This window comes from Pecten maximus, unplaced genomic scaffold (assembly GCF_902652985.1).
Source record: "Pecten maximus unplaced genomic scaffold, xPecMax1.1, whole genome shotgun sequence".
Lineage (NCBI taxonomy): Eukaryota > Metazoa > Mollusca > Bivalvia > Pectinida > Pectinidae > Pecten > Pecten maximus.
The window spans coordinates 40,001-59,089 of record NW_022979175.1 but is presented as its reverse complement, the minus strand read 5'-3'; the positions used below and the strand labels follow the sequence as shown (position 1 = coordinate 59,089).

The following is a 19,089-nucleotide window of genomic DNA, read 5'->3' as shown; positions in this document are numbered from 1 at the left end:
AACCTGCATATGAAATTTCAGAAAGATCCCTTCATTACTTTCTGAGAAATAGCGATAACAAATTTTAATTGTCAAAATCCAAGATGGCTGCCTGTCAGCAATGTTGTTTTCCTATTGGTCTCAAAATGCAATATGCATAAGTAGGCATCAAGGGGAACCTACATATGAAATTTGAGAAAGATCCCTTCAGTTCTTTCACAGAAAAAGCGATAACAAATTTCAATTGTCAAAATCCAAGATGGCTGCCTGTTGGCCATGTTGTTTTCCGATTGGTCTCAAAATGCAATATGCATAACTAGGCACTGAGGGGAACCTACATATGAAATTTCAGAAAGATCCCTTCATTACTTTCACAGAAATAGCGATAACAAACTTTAATTGTCAGAATCCAAGATGGCTGCCTGTCAGCCATGTTGTTTTCTGATTAGTCTCAAAATGCAATATGCATAACCAGGCACAAAGAGGAACCTGCATATGAAATTTGAGAAAGATCCCTTCAGTACTTTCACAGAAATAGCGATAACAAACTTCAATTGTCAAAATCCAAGATGGCTGCCTGTCGGCCATGTTGTTTTCCGATTGGTCCCAAAATGAAATATGCATAACTAGGCACCAAAGGGAACCTACATATGAAATTTGAGAAAGATCCCTTCAGTACTTCCTCAGAAATAGCGATAACAAACTCCAATTGTCAAAATCCAAGATGGCTGCCTGTCAGCCATGTTGTTTTCTGATCGGTCACAAAATGCAATATGCATATCTAGGCACCAAGAGGAACCTACATATGAAATTTGAGAAAGATCCCTTCAATACTTTCTCAGAAATAGAGATAACAAACTTCAATTGTCAAAATCCAAGATGGCTGCCTGTCGGCCATGTTGTTTTCCGATTGGTCCCAAAATGAAATATGCATAACTAGGCACCAAAGGGAACCTACATATGAAATTTGAGAAAGATCCCTTCAGTACTTCCTCAGAAATAGCGATAACAAACTCCAATTGTCAAAATCCAACATGGCTAGGCACCAAGGGGAACCTACATATGAAATTTGAGAAAGATCCCTTCAATACTTTCTCAGAAATAGAGATAACAAACTTCAATTGACAAAATTCAAGATGGCTGCCTGTCGGCCATGTTGTTTTCCGATCGGTCCCAAAATGCAATATGCACAACTAGGCACCAAGGGGAACCTACATATGAAATTTGAGAAAGATCCCATCAGCACTTTCTCAGAAATAGCGATAACAAGAATTGTTTACGGACGGAGGGACGGACGGACGGACGAAGGGACGGACGGACGGACGACGGACCACGGACGCAGGGCGATTTGAATAGCCCACCATCTGATGATGGTGGGCTAAAAAAAGGAAACAAAAAATACACAGTAAAGTGGTTTTTTACCCCATGGTTTGTCTTTGCTAGAAGAGTTTAAAACAGCAAAGAAACATAAATGGCTGTTACATATAAAATATGTACAATGTACCTATATCTAAATGCCGCCATGGTGTAAAAGTGCTAATGGAATCTTTGATAATAATATTGTACATATTATGGAGATACTATCACTCAGACTATCATAGAATGGTTATGATACATACTGTATATATATATGGACCGTGGGTTGGGAATTTGTTTCAAGTTCCTGTGGGCTAGTAGCTAAATATAGTAAGCCTAAAGCATTGGCAGGGTATCTTTCATTTCCTCAATCGTTTTTTCGGCATAGCCGTATAATATTCTTTTGGCCCCGGATATGACGCGACATGTGGCGTTACTGGTCAAGATGAAGTATGTGATTGTTCAATGTAGCGATAAATGCAAAATGCAGACATGCAGTTAAAGACGAAACAAAATTAAGATTGAATGCAAGCTGAATAAGTGGATGTACATGTATCTATTCAAATGACACATTAATAAAATCATATTCCTGATATAAATTTGTTTTAAGGAGTTTTAAGGAGTTAAACTATGCCCTAATCATTTTGTGATAAATATGAGTTCCATTAATTTAAAGCATATACTTCTGTCAATATGATATGGACTTTATTAAAATAATAATAATAATAATCAATTTATTATATGTAAATGCTTGTAACAATTTAACAATTATCAACCATTTGTGAGGTCAATATCATGATGGTGTTACTGGGCTTTGCCCCTCTGGCAATATTTAGATTCTACCAGGTCAGTAGAAACACAATATTGTCTGAATCAAAGGACCTTTTTACTAGTCCCCTGCCGTTTGAAAAACGAGGGGACTTTAGGTTTACCCTCCGTCTGTCCGTCCGTCCGTCCGCGTCCGTCTGTCACACAACAGTTGTCCGGACAACTCCTTCTAAAGTACTACTCCGATCTTAACAAAACTTGGTATACATGATCAGTATAACATGTAGTTGTGAATCCCAAATTTGTTTTCTTCGAAAAACCATTTTTTTTTTTAAAATAGGAAATAAATAAGTGCACTTCTAGCCCAGGCAGGGGACTTTGTATTTGCCGTTGCAATACTATCCATCCTTGTTTATATATATAAGATATGAAAATTGTTTGCTAAAGGGTGGAATACTGGTGTAGCATGGTATTTTGAATCATGGTGAAATGACCCCGGGGTCAGAATACCATTATGGTGAAATGACCCCGGGGTCAAAATACCATTATGGTAAAATGACCCCCCTCATGGTAGAATGACCCACCTTTCCAAAAAAAAAAAAAAAAAAAAAAATCCTAACTTGTTTTTCATATATCATTTAACATATTTTTTTTAATAAAAGTTATATTGTATCAGATAAGTGATTTTGATGCAAGTCCGGAAAGGGTGGGGGGGGGGGGGGGGGGGGGGGGGGGGGGGGGGGGGGATAATGCAATACAAGGGACCAAGGGGAACCTACATATGAAATTTGAGAAAGATCCATTCAGTACTTTGAGAAATAGAGATAACAAACTTCAATTGTCAAAATCCAAGATGGCTGCCTGTCGGCCATGTTGTTTTCAGATTGGTCTCAAATCGCAATATGCATAACTAGGCACCTAGGGGAACCTTCAAATGAAATTTGAGTAAGTTCCCTCCAGTACTTTCTCAGAAATAGCGATAACAAACTTCAATTGTCAAAATCCAAGATGGCTGCCTGTCGGCCATGTTGTTTTCTGATTGGTCTCAAAACGCAATATGCTTAACTAGGCACCAAGGGGAACCTTCATATGAAATTTGAGAAAGATCCCTTCAGTACTTTCTCAGAAATAGCGATAACAAACTTCAATTGTCAAAATCCAAGATGGCTGCCTGTCGGCCATGTTGTTTTCTGATTGGTCTCAAAACGCAATATGCATAACTAGGCACCAAGGGGAACCTTCATATGAAATTTGAGAAAGATCCCTTCAGTTCTTTCTCAGAAATAGCGATAACAAACTTCAATTGTCAAAATCCAAGATGGCTGCCTGTCGGCCATGTTGTTTTCCGATTGGTCTCAAAACTCAATATGCATAACTAGGCACCAAGGGGAACCTTCATATGAAATTTGAGAAAGATCCCTTCAGTAATTTCTCAGAAATAGCAATAACAAACTTCAATTGTCAAAATCCAAGATGGCTGCCTGTCGGCCATGTTGTTTTCCGATTGGTCTCAAAACGCAATATGCATAACTAGGCACCAAGGGGAACCTTCATATGAAATTTGAGAAAGATCCCTTCAGTACTTTCTCAGAAATAGCGATAACAAACTTCAATTATCACAAGAGATCCCAGAGGGATCTTGGCGCCCACCATTGATTGATCTTTATAGGTTCCATGTCAGATTGATCTTTTCTCTACTTTTCCCTTCCTCTAAGTCTTACTAATCAGTGTAAATTCAGAAACAGCCCTCTAGTCCTTTTCACACAAGGGGAACCTATATATAAAATTTAAGATTTAGCGATAATGGCCGTCTGTCGGCCATGTTGTTTTCGGATTGGTCCCAATATGCAAAACTAGGCCCTGAGGGGAAGCTACATATGAAATTTGAGAAAGATCCCTTCATTACTTTCTGAGAAATAGCGATAACAAACTTCAATTGTCAAATTCCAAGATGGCTGCCAGTCGGCCATGTTGTTTTCCGATTGGTCTCAAAATGCAATATGCATAACTAGGCACCAAGTGGAACCTACATATGAAATTTGAGAAAGATCCCTTCATGAGTTTCTGAGAAATAGCGATAACAAACTTCAATTGTCAAAATCCAAGATGGCTGCCTGTCGGCCATGTTGTTTTCCGATTGGTCTCCAAATGCAATATGCATAACTAGGCACCAATGGGAACCTACATATGAAATTTGAGAAAGATCCATTCAGTACTTTCTCAGAAATAGCGATAACAAACTTCAATTGTCAAAATCCAAGATGGCTGCCTGTCGGCCATGTTGTTTTCCGATTGGTCTCAATATGCAATAAGCATAACTAGGCACCGAGGGGAACCTACATATGAAATTTCAGAAAGATTCCTTCATTAGTTTCTGAGAAATAGCGATAACAAACTTCAATTGTCAAAATCCAAGATGGCTGCCTGTCGGCCATGTTGTTTTCCGAATGGTCTCCAAATGCAATATGCATAACTAGGCACCGAGGGGAACCTAGATATGAAATTTGAGAAAGATCCCTTCAGTACTTTCTCAGAAATAGCGATAACAAACTTCAATTGTCAAATTCCAAGATGGCTGCCAGTCGGCCATGTTGTTTTCCGATTGGTGTCAAAATGCAATATGCATAACTAGGCACCAAGGGGGACCTACATATGAAATTTTAGAAAGATCCCTTCAGCACTTTCTGAGGATTAGCGATAACAAGAATTGTTTACGGACGGTCGGAGGGACGGACGGACGGACGGACCACGGACCATGGACGCAGGGCGATTTGAATAGCCCACCATCTGATGATGGTGGGCTAAAAACCAAGAGGCCCAACGGGCCTTAACGGTCACCTGAGATTTGAAATATTTCAGTTAATTTAATTGACCCTTTTTGGCCCCACCCATCAGTCCTTGGGGTCAGTCAGGGCCAACATATGTGTACTATCAGCTGTTATCTAACGCTGATGATGTTGACCAGGTTTGAATAAATTCCGATACAAATCCAACAAATAATAGCCAAAAATGTGATTTCCTATATAAACTATAGTAAAGTTTACCCCCTCCCCAGGGGCAAAACGCGAGACCCCTGTGTCATTAAATTCAAAATTTTGGTAAAGCACCATAAGACCCTTCCATCTATGGAGATTTTTTGATTCTACCAAATATGAGAGTAGAGAAGAAGATTTTTGAAATTTCAGTCAATTTGACCCTTTTTGGCCCCACCCACCAGCCCTTGGGGGGTCAACTAGGGCCAACATGTACATACCATCAAACTGTCATCCCATGCTGATAATTTGAACCAAGTTAGAATGAATTCCAATACAAATCCAACAAATAATAGTCAAAAATGTGATTTCCCTATATTTCCCTATATAAACTATAGTAAAGTTTACCCCCTCCCCAGGGGCAAACGTGAGACCCCAGGGTCATGCAATTCACAATTTTGGTAAAGCACCACAAGACCCTTTCATCTATAAAGAGTGTTTGACTCCACCATATCTGAGAGTAGAGAAGAAGATTTTTGAAGTTTTAGTCATTTTACCATAATGGTATTTTGACCCCGGGGTCAATTTACCATGGGGGTCAAAATACCATACTACACCGGTAGCAGTAAATTTATCTTGATAACAAGAAATTTACATTAATGGGGCATTGTGATATCACAAAGATCATGATGTTATGATTAATGCAATATGACTTGGTGTTTCTAAAAATAGAAACATCAGGTTGACATCTCAAAATATTAACCTTCACAAGGTTTAGCCAGTGAGAACTGAGGAAAGTCGTACCATATCTAATACATCAAATTATTGAACTGGTTTTATATAACTCAATTTAATAACTTTGACACTTATGTAAGATTTTCATCAATTAACTTGATATTACCTTGCCAGCCGCAGATCGAGGATGTGTATTCTAAACAAGGCTTAACTACAGTAGTCAAGGTAGGCTTCCTCGTCATCTTTAGACATAGCTACCTGATTCTGTCATACCTGCCAAGTTTCCCGCATTTGGCGGGAGACTCCCGAATATTCAATTCAAAAATCAAATTCTCGAGTTTGAAATTAATGACCCGCACGGGTCCCGAATGTTATCAAATTCTCCAGTTTTCTCCCGCTTGGCCCAAGTACCTCGCCCTCGGACATGACATGCGTCAATTTGATGCTCAAATTCTGACTAAAATTAGTGTGTATATAAGTCTTAAACCGTTGTCCAATATACAGAATCAACAAAGGGCATATTAGTTATGGTCAGTGACACTAATTGACCCCTAGGGGTTAATTAAAAGAGTCGGTCAACTGTGACAAACCCGGCCGACTCTCAACAAATTGGGTCTCAGGTGAAGTTTCCAATAATCAACATACCTGTAGTAAAATAAGCTATTAGCAACGTAGATTTTTCCAAAGAAGTTATACAAACCCTAAACAGAATCTGTTGTTACCAAGCCTGCTTCTTCTCTAGTAACTGGGTCTCCTACAGAAATACAAAAAATAGCTGGTTGAAATTGTAATTGTACCAGATTTCATTGTCAACTTGGTTAGACAAAGAACCTCATTTCAAACTAAATCCAGATCACAAATCATCCAAATCCCATCAAACTTACCACATAAAACTCTATAAATATCTTTTTCTGTCACAATTGTACAAAAATTCATGACAACTTTTTTTCAAGCTTTAGGCCTACATAATTATTTGATAACCAGACACTAGATTGACCGTAATTTATATGACTACCTAGGTTGGCCTAACCCTCAAAATCTCAATATATGGGTTTATAATAACATTCACGCTACATAATCCAACTGGTATTGGTATATTTTTCATGTTATACATCAATGGGTGCTCAGTCTTTTTTTATTTCCTGCAGATGTATTTTTTTTTTGTCTAGCTAGCAAATCACTTAGTGCTAGCTGAAATTGGCCTCTAGCACTACTGGGCAGAATTTAATTGGCACAAACCTTTTCAAACCTGGCTTGGATGAGGTTGGCTTTGTCAATTTAGTTGTTTCTTGAGATCGCCCAAACAGTCTTCCTTGAGTTGGTAGGCCTGTTGCCTGGTGATTTTATCTGGGTTGCCCATCTAGGCAAGGAATGGAGCCAGGTAGTCAATGTCCATCTCTTGTTTTCACATTCTCTCCTCCAATTGTAGGCGCTCCTAGAAGGACAACAAGGCGTGAATGTAGTTAGAATTTATCAACATCAGCCGTCAACATGCTGTGGCGAGACATTACTAAAACAACGCTCCATTTAGCTAACTTTTTGTATATTTGTTTTGTTTTGTTTTGTTTAACATCCTATTAACAGCCAGGGTCATTTAAGGCCGTGTCAGGTTTTGGAGGTGGAGGAAAGCGGGAGTACCCGGAGAAAGTCCACCAGCATATGGTCAGTACATGGCAACTGCCCCACGTAGGTTTCCAACTCGCAACCCAGAGGTGGAGGGCTAGTGTTAAAGTGTCTGGACACCTTAACCACTCGGCCACCGCGGCCCCTACTTTATGTATAACATCCCCGGGCAGCTGGAGATCAGGACAGGTGATGTATTTACCAGCTAATATACAGATCGCGCTAGTACAGGCCAGTATATATAGTTATCATTACAATTAACACAGCACCTATTGTGAGACAAAGGCTAAATATGTCATTACACTAGAACCTCTGCGAAGGCCTGTGCAACATCAACGTCAGGATTCAGATGTATATAGCAGTACATGTATACCTGAAGAAGCTAGGGCAGATGTGTTTATATTTTCCCAAATTCATTAATTGTTGTAATTTCAACATTGTAATGAAGAGAAGAGGTCCACTGGGCCTGTATTGCTCATGAATATCATGACCCTAGGCCTCTTTTTATTTAGAAGAAGTCTTTAAAGGTTTCAAGACATTTGACCATGTGACATTGAAACCAGATCAAGGTGCACATGCATCATTTTAAGCAAACTTGCAATTGGTAGCCTTTCGTGCCATCAATTGCTACTTCCCCGCAATCATGACCCATGGGCATTTTGGTTAATGAGAAAAGGTTTTGGAAGATTTTAACACATATGACCCAATGTACTGTTGAAAGTGGACTAGGTCAACCCTTTAAAACAACATTGGTAGCCCCTCGATTGCAGCAAGAAACTGGCCCAATATGATGTCTTTGGGTCCCTTGGTTATTGAAAAGATACCATTTAAATGTCTTAATACATTTGACCTTGAAAGTAGGTCAAGGTTAATCCTTTTTAACAGACTTGGTATAGGCCTTTAAGCCAGCATGCTACTGATGTAATATAATGACATTTGTTTCTTTGGTAATTGAGAAAAATATATAAGGAATGACTGACACTGGCTGGAAGAAAGACGGACGTTGGATGCATTAAACCACAGCATAATTAAGTTGACTTGGCAGGTGAGCTAAAACTTATATAACCTGTAGTGTGAAATCAAGAATTTAGTGTTATGATGCCAACTCCTTGTGGATTATACAAAATATTTTACAAAGCCTTAAAACTTAACTCAATTTCAGCACAGTGTTTTCTAATGAACTACATATATATCTCCCATACATTGATCAGGTTATAATATAAATGTATACAGTACCCAGCTGACAGTACCGTAAAATGAACACAACCATTTTACAGCTGGTATATGCATACTCACAGAACGATGGGTAGAATCATTCATATAATCACACTTTGTGTTAGGTGAGTTAAATGTTTTGTATTTCCAGAAGCAGAGATTTCAACATAACACCTTTTATTGACAAGAGCATTTGATGTTTGGTATAGCAGTAAGAGACAGTGTCAGGTACAAGAGAACTGTTGATACTCTGATCCCATTGTAAACGCTTTAATAAAGATCTTATTACATTCTCATTAGAGAGCTAATTTGATAAGGACAAGTGGGTGCCACTGCTGTGTGGAAAAGCATGCAGATCAGATTACAGCTGGTGCAATCAGGTGTGAAATGTGCTGTTGTTCTGATTCCAGGCTTACACCTAGCAGCACTGTGTTAGGGTGGGGGAAATGACAGGAAGAAAATGGGTGGGAGGGGCACGGGAGAAAGGAAGATAGGGAGTGGGGGAGAGAACAAGAGAGGTGGAGAGGGTGCAGGGAGACAAATATGAGCAATATCCATTGCTCGGTTTCAGAGAAGAAGTCGTTTATATCAATATAGCCCAATTGACCACATTTGGCCTCGCCCCTCAAGCCCCTGGGGGGTCAGCCTAGTCATTTGTACAATTTTGAATCCCCACTCAATAGTGATGCTACCAGGCAAATATGAGTGATATCCATTGCTTGGTTTCAGAGAAGAAGTCGTTTATATTAATATAGCCAAATTGACCCCTTTTTGCCCCACCCCTCAGACCCCTGGGAGTCAGCCCCACCATTTGTACAATTTCGAGTCCACACCCCATAGGGATGCTTCTGACAAAATTTCATCAAATTCTGATCAGTGGTTATGAAGAAGAAGTCAATTGTTGACGGACGGACGGACGGACGGACGACGGATGCAACGGTATGGCATAAGCTCACCTTGGTACTTCGGACCAGGTGAGCTAATAAACCATATTTCTGAGTCTAAAATGATTGAACGAGGGCGAAAATAAATAATACTAAAGGTTTGTACAAGGGAAAAATAACAGGTTCTCGGGGAAATTATGCATCTACTGCCCTCTGCTATTTATCTTATGGTTGATTTTACTCGTTAATTTAGTTAAGATGTCTGTTGTAATTTATTCTTAAAAAATAACTTTTTTAGTCTCAAATTTTCAAAATCTCATAAGAGTTTCATTTGTCTTTTCAAAGGGAGGCCGTCATAACACATAATCACTGTATGTGATAACAACGTGTAACGTAAAGCAAGCAAAGTGCTACTATCGGGGATTGAGCACAATATCACCAGCTTACTTTTTCTTCTTCTGCTATTCTATAGGATGTCATACATTGCTTGATGGTGGGCAATAGATGACCAACCAAACTGTTTGGTAAATGTTACATGATATGAAAAAAATAACCTACCACTTCTTGACCACCTTTCCCATGCTTGCTCTCTGTGGAAAGCACAAAGCAATATCTTCCCGTTTGGAAACTCTGCCGCTATTGTACTTATTTCAGCTCCATCAACGTCCACCTATTTATATCAACAAATCTAAACTTTTACATTTATTGCATATCAATTCCTGTCAACAATTAGTGTTTAATAATTGATGTTTCCATTCATATTAAATCAACGTTTAACTAGTACTAGTAATTTTTCAGGACTGGTAGTGATCGATTTAAAGGAAATGCTGACGGACAACATAAGACGACTAACGCTGCATCATGGTATATAACCTCACTGGAACTGAATTTGGCCAAATGAGCTAAAAATGAAAGCAATTAAACTGAAAACTGTAAACAAAAGGCACTATCATACCACTTTGCTGGCCTGGTGTGTTTGAAAGCTTCCTGAAGTTATCTTGAACAGGTTTGGAGATATGCTTTAGACGGACAAATGGACAGATTGAATCCATCTGTCTGCTTTTTGTCAAGCTTTGATATGAGGTGTATGTTAACTGTATTATTTTTGCAATTTAACAATACCAACCATGAAATATGATGGTTGCCACTCTTTATTCCATGATTTCACAACAGATAACGCCTCTCTGATACTAGTGGTTGTTTCGTCTCCTGTTACGAACTGGCAAACCAGAACACAATCCACATTGGTCTTCACTACCAAAAGGAATAAAGGGAGGGCATACTTTGTTGTTTTGTACGTTGCATCGAGCAAACATAAATTGTCACCGTACAAATGTAACAGTCGCCGTTGCCAGTTCTCTTGGTGAACAAACAGAAACTTTGTGGAAGAACCATCTTCACAATCAGTAGCTGGTCGAAAGAAAATATTCCTGGTTGGGTCTAATTTCAACCTTTCCAAACGATTTTTTTAAATTTTCCTGATCAACGGAGGATGAATTTTTGGAAGACAGAGAAAGATATATGTGATTTTTTATATCCTTGTTGGTCGGATAGAAAGACCGATCTCAAGCAACAAGCTTCAAAACATTTCTTTCAAATTTCACGTCAACAAATGTTTTCAGCAATCTTGAACCACGTCAATATGTGTGATGCCATCATTGACAAATTCTTTGATTTTGTTGATTATACATGCATCCACTCTATTCCCAAGAACAGAATCAGGAAGCAATACATGATTATATATTGAGTCCATTTTCTAAAGGCAGAGATACATAGATCCTCACAACACCAAAGTCTGGATCTGTGGCGAGCTTTCCCCTTAACTCCTCCCATCAGTTTAAGCGCCTGCGGCATATTTAAATTAGACGTGAAATCCATATACATTTTGACATGTCTGATGTTAATCTTTGCTTGGCAATCAACTTTTCTTGAAGGTTGCAATTGAACTCTTCTCCTCTGGGCATACTCGTGCAAATCTGGGACCTACAAAGGCAAAAGACAATCAGCAAATACGTGAAACATTTTACCCTGTTCGAGTGTAGGACAACATAAAGGCCAAAGATAAATCACATGGAAAAGACTTTGTAAGTCAGTATAGAGATGCACTGAGACTGAAGGCCTCCCATGCAAACTAGTATAGAGATGCTCTGAGGTGACAGGCCTTTAATGTCAGCCTATATATAGAGATGCGCTGAGATGACGGGCTTACTATGTATGTCAGTATAGAGATGGGCTGAGGTGACAGACATCCTATAGAGAATACATGGTCAGTGCTTTGACTGTCTTCAAATATAAGCTGTATATTGGTGAGGGTAAAGAGCCGATTTTGTCTATTTTACGAGTCAAAAATACAGCTTATATTTGAAGATACTTACTATATATGTGTATTCTATGTATCCTGCAACAGTCATAATTTTAAGTGAAAAGTTATCAACAATGTTCCAAATATGTTCGCCTTTTTAATGTTGTTTCACTTTGAAATAGCTCAGTCGAATTGATGCACTTGCTAAGATTCTAAAATACAACAGTTTTCGGTCACTGCCGAATACAGCAAAAATATATACATGTACGGTGGGTGTATTCCGACAGTGTGGCGCGCGCAGTTGCAGGATAAAAGCTAGTACATATACAGAGATGCACTGAGGTGAAAGGCTATGTTATAATGCAGTGTTCCAGCTAGGTCGGGTTAGCAGGGCGCGGCGCCCTGCCCCTAATTCAAAGTTAGAAATGCGCCCCGCCCCTTTTCCTGTAGTACTGCCCTTTTTCTAAGTGTCATTGATGCTCATTTTGCCTCGTATACTCTAGATCCGATTTGCTGAAGCCATGCAATATACAGTCAGTCAGTCACTAACTGGCCACCTGTAACACCAGTCCTCTTACCTGTAGACCTTTATTCACGGTACTGATGGACGCTGCCCGAGGCAGAGATCGGTCAGCTGGGGATCGAGCTGGTGTTTTATAGATTCTTTTAACCGGGACGAGTCGATAGGATCGGTTGGTAATCCAATTAAATCATAATCACGAAGGCTTTTTGAAGATGGACAAAGTAATGATAATGGATGGAAATGTTGCTTTATGTAAACAACTTTTGTCAAGACCGAAAAGAGCCGCACGTTTGTCGTAAAGTTATCCCATGAGCACGTGTGCAATTGGCGATCGATCTATATATCTTTGAAATTTTCTTCACATGACAACACGAAATCCTTCTGGTTTGACCCAAGCAACTTTTAAGTAAATGATCATGAGATCACTTTCCAGTGATTTTCCAGTGATCAAAATTAGCTTTCGGTTGATTTTATTTGATGAAGTTTGGCGGGACGCCGGAAATGGTTCGTTGTAAATGCAGATGTCGCAAATTCCTTGTTGGATTGACGGATTTCTATACAAAATGTTTATTTTTCATAAATAAATAAAGGACACATGAAAATATCTGCTCATGTGAATAATGGTTGCAAAAGTTTAGTTTATATTGTGTTATTTTCGTATCTGAAATGCCGACTCTGCATTAACTGCGGGTCATGTGATAGCCAAGTGATTACATTTCTACAACACGCGGGGACCGTTTGTTTACGAGAGCAACGGAACAAATGTTTGATCAGAAACTTGCGAATCATGATCGGCCCTAATTCGTTTACCATTTCTTATAATTAATTCAAGAAAATGTTAACTTGCTATAATTTCCTGATTTTAGTTTACCGTTATTTCTAAAGAGTCTAAAGTGAAAGTAGAAATTTACCGCCGCTTACAAGATACATCGCAGTTATTCGGACGAAGTTTATTCAGATATTAAATAATATAATTTCCTTTACTTAATCATTTTTTTCTCGTATATGCTTGATCACCTTTTCTCTTTTGCTCTATAATATCTTCACTTACAATTAGTCGTCTTACAATCACAACGGACTGACTAACTTCTGGTTGAAACTTGAAAATATCGATCTGTTGACTATAATCTGATAGTAACTTTTTGATTGGACGTAATTATCGTATATGGATTCTCTCAATACACCTTCAAATTGAAATAATGCTAATATCATTTTATTTTTGAATTACTCTAGGTCATAACTTTTACCATCAAAATTTAAAACAATATTTGAAGAATAAAGAGAAGAAAGAAGAGTAGTATAGAGAGGTGTATTTGACGCCGTGTTTAAAAATAGATCACCACCCGTGTTTAAAAATAGACCGGGGCGGTGTATTGGACAATAAACCCGGCATTTTTGTGCGCGACATTTTTTATCGGGCCTATCCATCTTCTACCTTATTTTACAGGACGATTTAATTACACCCATGCATAAAATATAAAGACTTTGATTCATTAAAGATATAGAATTATCACAAAATAAGAATCTATTCATATTTCCTGGCATATTTAATCTGGGGAATTGATTTAAACTGGATATTTAAATAACGTTGAGAAAATTTCCATGTATGGTAGCACAGCTACCTAGTCTTATCAATTTAAATCTGTTGATTTTTTTTTTATTATTTCGTTTGTGTGTAAAAATGTCTTCTTAGTAGTATAGAGAGGTGTATTTGACGCCGTGTTTAAGAATAGATCACCACCCGTGTTTAAAAATAGACCGGGGCGGTGTATTGGACAATAAACCCGGCATTTTTGTGCGCGACATTTTTTATCGGGCCTATCCATCTTCTACCTTATTTTACAGGACGATTTAATTACACCCATGCATAAAATATAAAGACTTTGATTCATTAAAGATATAGAATTATCACAAAATAAGAATCTATTCATATTTCCTGGCATATTTAATCTGGGGAATTGATTTAAACTGGATATTTAAATAACGTTGAGAAAATTTCCATGTATGGTAGCACAGCTACCTAGTCTTATCAATTTAAATCTGTTGATTTTTTTTTTATTATTTCGTTTGTGTGTAAAAATGTCTTCTTAGTAGTATAGAGAGGTGTATTTGACGCCGTGTTTAAGAATAGATCACCACCCGTGTTTAAAAATAGACCGGGGCGGTGTATTGGACCACCGCTACCCGATCGCCAGTCATAGATATCGGGGTGTAGATATGAAGAGATAGCATCGGACATCCATAATGGGTCGTTCTCCCTCTGGGGATATCGATATAGATAAAACCACCTTAACCTCGGTGTATTACGCACCGTTCTCCCTCTAGGAGCGTGGTATGGTGTAGGTAGATATAGATAAAACCCACCTAATACCCGGACCTCCATCTAGGGTAGTGTATTAGACGCCGTTCCGCCTCTAGGGATGATGTCTCGTATATGATACAAATCATATGCGCTAACACGGGCGTTATAATATCATTTTCCCATCCTTAGGACAGTGTTTTAGACGCCGAGTTTTAAATGTATTTATGTAAATCAGTCTCTATAAAAGAAACGAACGATGTAGAATATATAGCATTGTTGACCATGGCATCAGGATTGAGAGAGATCGGAAACAGCGTCTACTTGTACACCGGTGTAGTAAATGACGAAAGCAGGATTAAGATCAAGAAACTACAACCAGACAATGATGGTAAAATGACTCCTGTAGATTATAAAGGAATATCATTGACTATTGAACAGTGGTGTACTTTGGTAAATTTCAAAGACGAAATTTCTACAGAGCTTCGGAACCAGAGTCAACAAAGATCAGAGGGGAAATCCTCTTGGAGGCTGTCTCCTAACCGGTTTGTCAGTGTCAGTCGGCTGAAATCTAAGTATATACCTGGTGACTTTTACTTCACTCTGGTAGATATCAGAGTTTACTTCATGGGGAATACGGAAAAACCAGACAACCCCACTCGATACGGGATTTCGTTGAATGGAGAACAGTGGGAAAAAGTTATGTCTTTCATGCCCGCGATAGAAAAGGAGCTAGGTCTGAAACCGGACTTCTATACATACCAAGGTAATGATCGAATGTATAGCATCAAAAATATTGCAATACGTTGAAGAGATAGCCAAGACAAAATGTATAGGGTGCAGAAAGGATCACCCGTCACAAAAGCATCATATGGACGGAGGGTGCCTCGACGACCCAGGATTAAAAATAGCCAGTTACTATGACGAAGCCAAGAATCGCCTGAATCTACTTTCGATATTGGAAAATGTCGTGAAAATCATCGAGGACGAGAAGTACGATGTGTGGAATCTGTACGGGAAAGTTATCGTGGAAAACGAAATGGACATTAAGAACGTAATGGAACTCCCTAGTGAACAATGGGAGCACGTGCTAAATGCTTAAACTGACTTTATACGAGGTTCATTCAAAAGATTTGATGTTTCTGATATGTAATTTTCAGTGAAGGCAATTATAATTAAGGGTGGTGGTTAGCTGAAATAAAAGTAACAACACTTTTATGTTCTCATGTTCTGTTTTTTTTTTATTATCCAAATATATACAAACAATTAGAAAAGGTACGATTGATTCCTAAAACAAAACTACTGTAAATGGACTTATTATAGTGCAATTTTGGCGAATTAATTGCTATATTTAAACTAAAACTAAATTAATCAATAAAGCGCTATAATATGTACGTTTATAGTATAGTATATGACGAGAAGGATAGTATATTATACAGGAAACGTTACACAAATGAGATGACTATTCTAGATTGACACAATGACATTTTTTTTTATTACCCAAGTCTATACAAATAGTAGTTACCATTGACTCCTAAAACAAAACTACTTTAAATGGACTTATTATAGTGCAATCGATTGTTATTGTATTTTTTGTATACGAAATGAAATGATCATTCTAGGTTGACACAATGACATTACGAGTCTGATCAATTTGAAAGAGATCGTTTATCTCCGAATATACGACACACGACACAGTTTCGACGAGAGAATTAGCAAAGACGATTTCTAATCGCACGTTAGCTTGCTGGTCCAGGTTCATATGAGGTTCATTGCCAAACTGAGGCTGCAGTAGGAATCCATAGAGGGCATATCCGAGGGGCCAGTCGTCACGGTCTATGGCGTTGTCGGAATCTCTATCGGCTTTGTCGGCGACTTCGTACAGGCTACGGAACGCCGTAACGAAACACTGCCTCGTGTTGCCGTTGAAGTCTAGTTTGTGAGGTCGGTAGGGGACGCTGACATTGTTGATGTACAAACCGACGCTGACGGCATTGTAATGTTTAAAGTTGAATGGGTTCTTATTGTATTGTCCGGAATAGGCGTCCCCCGATAGTAGACCAATAATCAATTTAGACGGAAGTTTCGATTGGTACAGATTGTCCCAGATGAAGCTAGTCTGACCGGAAGGGATGGACGAGACCTTGACCTCCGTTCTAACGTACGGATACTTTGCCGGACTGACCTCGAGCGCTTTGTTATGACCGACGAGCACTCCGGGATTCACCTGCACTCTGCACACTCGGAAATAGACTTCCTGTAATTCTATTTGATACTCTTGAGCGTTAGAATCGCTCATGAGGGTAAAGGGTATCCTGTTTCTGTAGAGTTTTAGGTCCACATCCACCCCATTCAGAATGTATCTGCTGAGACGGCACACGTCCTCGCAAAGCGGTCCCATCATATCCACCGACACACTATCTTTCGTAAACTGGTTTCGTTCGTATAATCCGCTGTTGGAGCCAGCGGGGTCCCCCACGTCCATGCTCCCGGGTGTATCATAAAAGAATAGCTGCGACGTTAACTGTGTCTTTTGACTCGACATTCCAAAGTTCAGCAGCGTCTGTAGATAGCCCTTATATGCATAGTTTCCGGAATTGACAGAGAGAAGTTTTCCCTGTAAGGAGACGTCGACCTGACTCCAAAGGCTCTGCAGCGGAAGATTGACAAACGAAACTCGCTCTTTCGGTAACAAATCCGTCCCATCCTGTTTGATAATGCGCGCCTTCACGTACAGCGCTCGCTAATTCGCCGTCGGCCGTCCTGACTGTAATCTCCAACGATCGAGCTTCGCTGCTTATAATCGGCAGGTAGAAAGGCGAGCAATACACGACGTGTTTCGTTGATTCCACTTGAACGCGTCGTAGCAGCGGTCTCTGATCCTCGCACACGAATGTCGAACCGATAAGATCGCAATACACGTACAGCGGTGTCGAGCAGAGTTCGCCCAATCCGATCTCGCACAGTCCGACGTACCAATTATGATCCGTAAAGTAAACGGGGGTTTTAAGATGACTCGTAAACAGACAGGGCCTGTTTAATGGGTGATAATGCAAGCTGTCGTCGCTAGATATAACGACGTAAAAATCCATATCATATGTCCACCACCGAGTCGGCATCTATCCACGAATCGTACTCACTCGGCCAATTCATCCATTTAACGAGTAATTGTTTTTTCTTGTTCCGAAACCTCGTCCTCAAGACGCGTTCTATGCGATATTTCAAATTTTCCGGATTAACCACCTTCAGAAGTTCGCCAGCGTAAAAGCTCCCGGTAATCGTTCGCTTGTTGTAATCCTCGAGCTTGTAAAGATCTACGTTTTGCTTGTAATATCGGGCAACGATTGTGAATATCTCGCCGGTAAACGTCTCGTGAAAGTCCCGCGTAAAAGGTTGTCTCAGGTGCGAAATTCTCACTTTATCACCAACCTTGAACTTAAATACGGATTTGATTCTGGGTTTTTTCTTCGTTTTCCGACTAATCTTTTTATCGACTTTCTCTGGGGGGAAATAAAGCTCCATCAGTAAATCGACCTCGTTCTGAGGCGTGACATCTCTCGGGGCAAGTCCGTGAAGAGAGGAATGTGGCGTTTCGTTGTAGTTTCGCACCAAGTCAGACAGAATATCTATGAATTTGTAGCTCTGTTTATGATTGAAATAGCGGTACATTCCGTTACGAATGGTCCTTATTACGCGTTCAGCATAGTTTGCTTTGACAGGCGCGTTGTCAGTTACGAAATGTTCGATGCCCCGGGAGCGAAAGAATGCTTCCGTCTTGTTTGATGTGTATTCTTTTCCCCGATCCGTGCGTATCTTGTGAGGGGTTCTCTCTCGAAATACGCTCTCCAGTCCGGCTATGACCGTCTCCGACGATTTGTTCTTCAGAGGAGCTACCATTAGGTAACGACTGAAAACATCGATGCATATCAGAATGAACCTGACCCCATCGTTGTAATTACTCAAGTTGCTAACATCCGTTAAATCGCTGTCGAATTGTTCATTCAGACCGGAAGTCAACACCGCCCTCCGACGGAAGCGTCGGCGCACGGGTCTATTCAGGCTGTACGGATCTTGCTGCTGTAGCCAGTTTCTGATTCTCGTGAGACCTACGCGATACCTGCCGTCCTTCTTCACCGCCTCGTAGAGTTGGCGCGGACTTCGGTAGGCGCCCGGCTTTTTCCAGTCAAAGTACAGATCGGCCATTTTGCACGAAGGCGCACGCCAGCAATATCGACTCCCGTAGCTCGCACAGCTGTAATAGCGCCTCGGGTGATAAAGCCAAATCTCTCTTACCTTTTCGTAATTTTATCCAGCATTTTGTTTTGCGTCTCGATATGGTCAGGGTGTGGATGTCGTCTAATATACAACGAATTTTATTCCTACCCGTCCAGTCGATATCAGCCATGGCCAATCCACCACTTCCTTTCCACACC

At 39.7% G+C, this 19,089-nt stretch overlaps 2 protein-coding genes across 3 annotated transcripts in view; both read right to left on the bottom strand.

Moving 5' to 3' along the window:
- The window catches only part of LOC117318298 (protein mono-ADP-ribosyltransferase PARP3-like), a gene marked incomplete at its 3' end in the record, with an annotated part of 46,975 nt that extends 33,695 nt beyond the window's left edge, over positions 1-13,280 (bottom strand). Inside the window, 5 exon segments of one of the 2 annotated variants that reach the window (XM_033873296.1) lie at positions 6,511-6,564; positions 7,050-7,245; positions 10,091-10,202; positions 10,659-11,515; positions 12,413-13,280. 2 annotated transcript variants of the gene reach the window in all.
- A 2,994-nt stretch (positions 13,281-16,274) lies between these two features.
- Positions 16,275-17,141, bottom strand: LOC117318299 (uncharacterized protein F54H12.2-like). The gene has a single exon (XM_033873299.1). The coding sequence runs from the start codon at positions 17,139-17,141 to the stop codon at positions 16,275-16,277; it is 867 nt and encodes a 288-aa protein (XP_033729190.1).
- Between the last annotated feature and the right edge of the window lie 1,948 nt (positions 17,142-19,089).